This window comes from Mandrillus leucophaeus, unplaced genomic scaffold (assembly GCF_000951045.1).
Source record: "Mandrillus leucophaeus isolate KB7577 unplaced genomic scaffold, Mleu.le_1.0 Scaffold646, whole genome shotgun sequence".
NCBI lineage: Eukaryota > Metazoa > Chordata > Mammalia > Primates > Cercopithecidae > Mandrillus > Mandrillus leucophaeus.
The window spans coordinates 39,543-46,264 of NW_012106986.1; the positions used below are offsets into that span (position 1 = coordinate 39,543).

Consider the following 6,722-nt stretch of genomic DNA (forward strand, 5'->3'; position numbering starts at 1 on the left):
GGCAGCGGCGCAGCAGCTGGGGCTCGGGCCGCCCTTTCCTGGCCCACCCTTCTCCATCCTCTCAGTGTTTCCCGAGCGCCTCGGCTTCTGCCAGCACCACGACGACGAGGTGAGTGCGTGGGGGCGTGTGTTTGTGTTCACCGGATAACCGTGTATGCTCAACAGTGGTCTCCCGGCCGGTCCCGTAGCGAGGGGGGGAGGCCCTCTCCGGATTTGCTTTTTATTTCCTTCAGCTACGTGGCAGTCCTCGCTACCAAAGTAGATCATGACCTGGGAAGTATGTGGAAGTGGATTCTGTGTAAGTGTCGCGAGGGGCCCCGAAATATCCCATAGCGTGGGATCCTCCCTTTTCCGATTTTAATTTGTGTGTGGCAAAACGCGGCAATCGTCTTCAGTTAGGCATGAGTTGGGAAGAGAGAGGTGTGTTTGTGTAGACGTGGCCTCCTGGCGCAGGCACGCCAGAGGCCTCCCAACGTGATGAGAAGGGGCTCCTTTATTTTCAGATTTTTGTTTGGAAAACTCATAGGTTGTTGCCTTTAAAATAGGGCGTGAGCCCGGAAGGGATGGTTGTGTGGTGGTTGTGTGGGTGAGTGCGTGGAGTTGGTGTGCCTCCGTAGACCTGGTTTCCACGTGCGCACTTGTGAGGGGAAGACTGGTTTTTTTTTTGTTGGGACAGCGTGGTAGTCCTTGCCTCCTTATGTTGGGTAAGAGTGGGAGAGTCTGTGGATCTTTGGGGGCGAAGGGCCCCCCGTCTTAAGGCCTTCTCGCCGCGGCTGCTTCCTATATTGTTTGAAATGCGTGTTCTGGCCCCTGAACTCTCCTAGCGTGAAATCGCCGTTCGTAGGCCCACGGCTCCACCCCGAGATAGAAGCAGAATAAGGGGACGACGTTACCTTCACCCGCCTGAGTCTCTTGGGCCGCGCCCGCCTGCCCGGACTCCAAGCCCTACAGGAACCGGTTTCCCTGGTTAGGAGGTATCCACCCGGCTCAACCAGGGGCTCCACTTCCTTGGAAAAGACCAAGGCAGCCGTACGCTGCTGGAACGCCGGAGCGCGAAGGGTCTTAGGGCTACATCGCAACCCTCGGGCTTGATTACGCCCTTTGGGCTGTCGAGTAAACTTTTGCTTATTTTTCACACAGTGTGAACCCTTTCTCGTTTTCTTTGGTATTACGCGAGTATCTTCTGCTCCCCCGAACCCAATAAAGGCAGGCCAAAAGTCTTGAGAAGCGGGCTCTGCCGGAGGGGGTCAGTAACTTAAGCGATCTACCTGTAGACCGGTGAGAAAGGGTGTTGGTGAAAGTCTTGATAGCGTAAGCTGGAGACTGCAGAGGCTTTAAAAACCATAGTGGGGGTCATGGCCTGTGTGAGCTGGAGAGTGGGTACCGAGCACCGCAAAGGTGAGCCCAGCGCTGCTACCTTTTCCACTCCTAACCTGCTATTTGGGGAGGAGGGCGGAGCCATTGCCTGATGGCCTTTAGCTGGCTTCTCCTGTTGGGAAAAAGTTGAAATTCTAATCTACTTGTTGTGGGCATCTCCTTTTAAAGGGTTTCTTCTAGGTAAGAAGCTAGGGGGCAGTTTTCATTTTTAAACTTTGAATGGACTCCTAGTTTTAACATATGGGTTCATGTTCTTTAAGCACTTTTAGAAAAATGAATGATTGAGGTAAATACCGATCCAAATCCCAGGAACAGAAAAATGGAGCCAGTTCACTTGCAGATTGGGATCAAATGCAGGGCGAGCAGAATGGGGTTGAATCCAGGAGTTTCCCTCCTGAGAGCTGCTTTTAGTTTAAACGTCAGTTTATATTTCCAGTTAAAGATCCACCTATATTTTTATTTAGACTGAAACAGTAGATGCTCAGTGTTGGCAGACTTGTGAAAGATTGATTCACTTTTAAAATTAGAAAACCCTTCAAACTGCATTGGGGAGTGTGAATTGAGAAGTGAAGCTCTCCACTCACCCTGGGTGGGAGGTACTCAGAAGCTCTTCAGATTCACTTTTTAGCATGTGCAATGTCAGGTTGAAGTAACTAATACTTAACATAAAATTTGCTCAGTTTTGAGCAAGATTCTACTTACTCTCTTTAGCTTTTCATGAAAAACGTTTTGGAAATTAATTGTTTGGCCCTTTTATTCATTCCTGGATTTAGAATGCCAGCAATTTGAGATTAAAGGTGACAAACCAGTGTTCTGAGTAGAAGACAAGTGTTTAGGACAGAAAGCACTGCCAGGTAGTGAGGTTCATAAACGGTTCCACCCACAGCTTAAATAATTCCTTTTCTTTGAAGGAAGTGATCACGTTAACAGTTTGAGAATATTGTTCCTTTAAAAAGACATCCCTCTGGCTGGGAAGGAGCTTTAGGACATTTACATTTGGAGGATGATAGGCCCATATCTTGACTGTGGTATACTGAATGCCTAAATCCACTTATTTTAATGTGTATACTGTCTACCTCAATTTTTAAGACAAGCTCCTTAACTGAGTTACTTCCCTTGTCAACAGGCTCCGCTAAATAATTCAGAGCAGCACCTTTTCCTCATAGTGACTAAGGCCACCTGACCTTGGGAAGGAGGCCCAAACACCCTACCCCAGCCTGCAGTGTCTCTCGCCCAAGGGGACTTTCTTCCATAAGCGTCCCCTTGGAAATGTCTCCTTAGGATTGGCAAGTGAGGTGTCTTGTCTGAGCAATTGGCTTTAAGCCGTAGTGATGATAACCTGGAAATCTTTGGGTTTTTCAACGAAATAATGAGACTTGCTTGCTGCTACTCTCTTTGGCTTATTTCAACAGCATAGTTGGGGCTTTTCACTAGTTCTGTGCCTCCAGAGTCCGAAAGACCTGCAGGCTCCGTGGCCCAGCCAGCATCCGGGCGGGGAATCCGAGGCCGCTGTCCCCGGAACAGCTGGCCTCGGGCCCGCTGCGTGCCGCGGGTCCCGGGAGAGGCGGGCGCAGGCAGAGTCGCCACGGGCCTGTGCCGCCGCCCGGCCAGCCCGGAGCCTGTCTCGGCTCTGGGGACGTGGCCTGGCCGGCGGCTGCTCTTCTCCCTGCAGGCACCCGCTGGGGTGTTCACGGCTGCTCTGGTCATGGAGAAGGGTCTTCGCTTGAGTTTTGGAGGAAGAGTTTCCCAACTAGGGAGCTGTGAGCGCTGCTCCAGCTGCTCACAAGTGGCCTTTTAGCATTGTTTTGCTTTTGGCACATAGGACATGAGCCCTTTGCAGCCTTGGAGGCGACACCGGGAGCAGAAATCCTGGGTGTGTTATGTGCCTAAGCTGGGCGTCAGGATTCTGTGAATGGCGGGAAGTTGAGCAAGGTTTGAATCCAGGAAAGCCTCTGTCACTAGTGGTGAGGGGCAGTGGGGGTGACATTGTTGCCACCCGGAAAACATTGTAGCCCGCCCCACCCGAGGATGGCAATATTGTTCCCCGTTAGGCGGGTCTGGGGGTGGAATTTTCTGGAGTCTCTGGTTGGAAAAAGGGGTGCAGGTGTTGGTAGTATGCATGCGGTCCCTGTGTTGGGTTTTAAAATGCCGCCTGAAGATAAAAGTTCTAGAATTCCAACCTGATTTGACCCTGAACATTGAGCACTCCCTGGGACTGTCTCCTGGCAGGAAACTTAAAGTGGCTTCAGACTCTTGGAACAAGGTTTGCTGCCTAAAATAATCGGTTGTTGTGTGAATTTCTGTTTCGTATATTGCGAGTAAATGGGACCGTACCTGTATTCAGCACCAGTGTATATTATTCTCTGTTCCCAAAGTCTTAAGTTTTTTCGAGCCTGCATATACTCAGTGTATGCACACTTATTTTTAAATTATATGCATGTTCTTGCGTAAATTATAAAATCCATACCAAAATATTTTTAAAAGCATAATACAAATTTCCCACTTATACTGTCCTATCTTTTTCTTCTTTAGAGAAGTTATCAGATGTAACTAAGTTGGTGAAATTTATGATCGAGTTTGAGAATTTCTAGCTGAAATTGGGATTTCAATTGGAATCTGATTGATTCATATTAATTTCAACAGCTTTTTTTTTTTTTTTTTTTTTTTTTTTTTAGTAAGGACAAGGAGAGAAAGTGAACAGAAATGGGTATTCTAGTATTTCTGTACCTGCTCTACACTACTGGGTGAATATGTCCTCTGAGTGCAGACATCTCACCTACTGGCTGGAAAACCAAACTTTACGTGCCTTGGAAATAGTTACAGAGGTTGCTGCTTTGAATCCAGTTCAGCAGGTAGACATTTGGAAGCCTATTGAATTCAGAAAACGCTTGATAAAAATATATAGGAGGGAAATGTTCATTATTGATATGTTAATTGCTTAGCCTTTGTGGACTTAAGCTATTTCCACTAAAGTGCATAGGAATGGATTTTTCAACATGGACCCTCAGGAAGTGGGGGCCATGGCTAGTTTGGCAAGCCTGTGCTGATGAGGTTGCCTTGAAGGCATAAGGTGTATGAACTGTGCTAGTAATATGGAGGCTGTTGTAGTATCAGCACTGTCTGTGAAACCTTTTGTGATTATTTGTTCAGTTTCCTTTCTTTGAAAAGATAAACTGTAGTGATTTGGGGATTGCATAGATTTGATACAAGATTTTTATTTCCAATTCTGGGAATATACATTTTGGAAAACAAGATATTTGGGAACAAAACGGGTACTTTTTCTAGACTGCCAGGTGTTCATTTGACAATAATATTTGTTCTTTATCATTGACATTGTTTTCTTTTTTCTTTTTTTTTTTTTGAGATGGAGTCTCACTCTGTCGCCCAGGCTGGAGTGCAGTGGCGCCATCTCGCCTCACTGCAAGCTCCGCCTCCCGGGTTCACGCCATTCTCCTGTCTCAGCCTCCCGAGTAGCTGGGAGTACAGGCGCCCGTCACCAGGCACGGCTAATTTTTTTGTATTTTTAGTAGAGACGGGGTTTCACCGAGTTAGCCAGGATAGTCTCCATCTCCTGACCTCGTGATACGACCGCCTCGGCCTCCCAAAGTGCTGGGATTACAGGCGTGAGCCAGGCGCCCGGCCAACATTGTTTTCAACGTGAAATAGGTGTACTTGAAATGGGGAAACCCAGGAGGCGGAGGTTGTGGTGAGCCGAGTTGCGGTGAGCCGAGGGGTTGCCATGTTGGCTAGGCTGGTCTAGAGCTCCTGACCTCAAGGTGCTCTGCCTGCCTCGACTTACCAAAGTGCTGGGATTCAGGTGTGAGCCACTGTGCCTGGCCCTTAGATAGTTATTTTCTAGAAGGATCTCAGGAGGCTAAAATGTGTAGTTTTCTCAAGTACTACTTAATATGGATGTAACTTTCTCCTCACATGAAAAATTATGAGCATAATTGGACTTTTTGTCTTTTTACTGAAAAAAATAACTAATAATCGCGCATGTATAGTAAGAGAGTTAGCTCTTGTGGAAGCTGTCAGTGAGGTGAAAAGGCTAAAATGCTTTTTGAAGTGTTTTGCCAGGGTAAAACGTGTTTGTAAGTTTTTCTGGTTCAAGAGGAATTTTCATTATTTCTGTAGGTCTAAAATTTAACCCCCTCCGAGTTATTTTTGGTGCTAAAAGTCACATGGTTTGCCATTTCTCCATCCGGTTCTCCACACAGGGCAAGGTTTATTTTGTCTGTATTCATTCTTAGCAAATAAAGGACCATTTCAGTGTCAGTTTTGACGCTTAGGCAAAAGGGTGAGATGAATTCTATACTATGAAGGCAGTTTCAAAATACTGCTTCCCTTCTCCCACTCCCACCCATAAAACTAATAAACGTTAAAGGCCTGGCCCACTAAGGCTGTTTTTGCTATCTCTGCCATTTTGGAAGAGAGCAAGAGAAAGATAATGATAAAGAATTACAGTGGCCTAAGGGAGCAAGATGCCACCCATTGAAGCCCACTCTGTTACCGCTTTTCTTCTTGACCTTTCAAGCATTGTGGCTTGCAAGAGTAAGCTTGATCCATCTTTCCTCTAAAGCTGATGTGACCTCCTACTTGTTCAATACTAAATTATTCCCCTCCTTTTGAGGTTTTGTCTATACTCACAAACCGAGTTGGCTGAAACCAGATTGACTGTTTTGATTGACAAGACTCTGACTTGTCAACCTAAAAAGTGGGAGGAGTAGGGGGCCTAGTGGTGTCCCTTTACATTTGAAACTGTTTGACTTAAACCATATTCCAAGGTAAATCTTTGCCTCTCCCATGCCATTTCTTGCCTTCCTCGTGGTGTAGATAAATGCAGTTTACTTACAAACTGGCTTTGAAGGTAGAATGAAATGAAATGGGGGTCGATCCCACTCAACTGCCCTCCGGAGGGGTGCGGTGGCTTATGCCTGTAATCCCAGCACTTTGGGAGGCCGACGTCCAATCACATAAGGCCTGGAGTTGGAGACCAGCCTGACTAACATGGTGAAACCCCTTTGCTACTAAAAATACAAAAATTATCCGGGCGAATCCCAGCTAGTGAGGCTGAGGCAGGAGAATCAGTTGAACCTGGGAGGCAGAGGTTGCGGTGAGCCAGGATTGTGCCACTGCACTCCAGTCTGGGCGATAGAACAAGGCTATGTCTCGAAAACAAAAACAAACTCCCATCCAAACCTGAGTTTTAGAGATACTCATATTAGACTTAGGCTAATAGATTTTTGGGTCATCCTTACTGTAGATTTTCTAATCCTAGATGGTTCCTAACCTGAACTTGAATTCCCATCAGGTGAGTTCTGTTTTTTTTTTTTTTTTTTTTTTTT

General features: G+C 46.6%; 1 protein-coding gene across 1 annotated transcript in view; it reads left to right on the plus strand.

The window, feature by feature from the left end:
• Positions 1–5: 5 nt before the first annotated feature.
• The window catches only part of TRIM71 (tripartite motif containing 71, E3 ubiquitin protein ligase), a gene marked incomplete at its 5' end in the record, with an annotated part of 84,616 nt that continues 77,899 nt past the window's right edge, over positions 6–6,722 (plus strand). The window contains one exon of the mRNA XM_012001020.1: positions 6–109. Within this exon, the coding sequence (XP_011856410.1) occupies positions 6–109 (104 nt within the window). The remainder of the gene's footprint in view (positions 110–6,722) is intronic.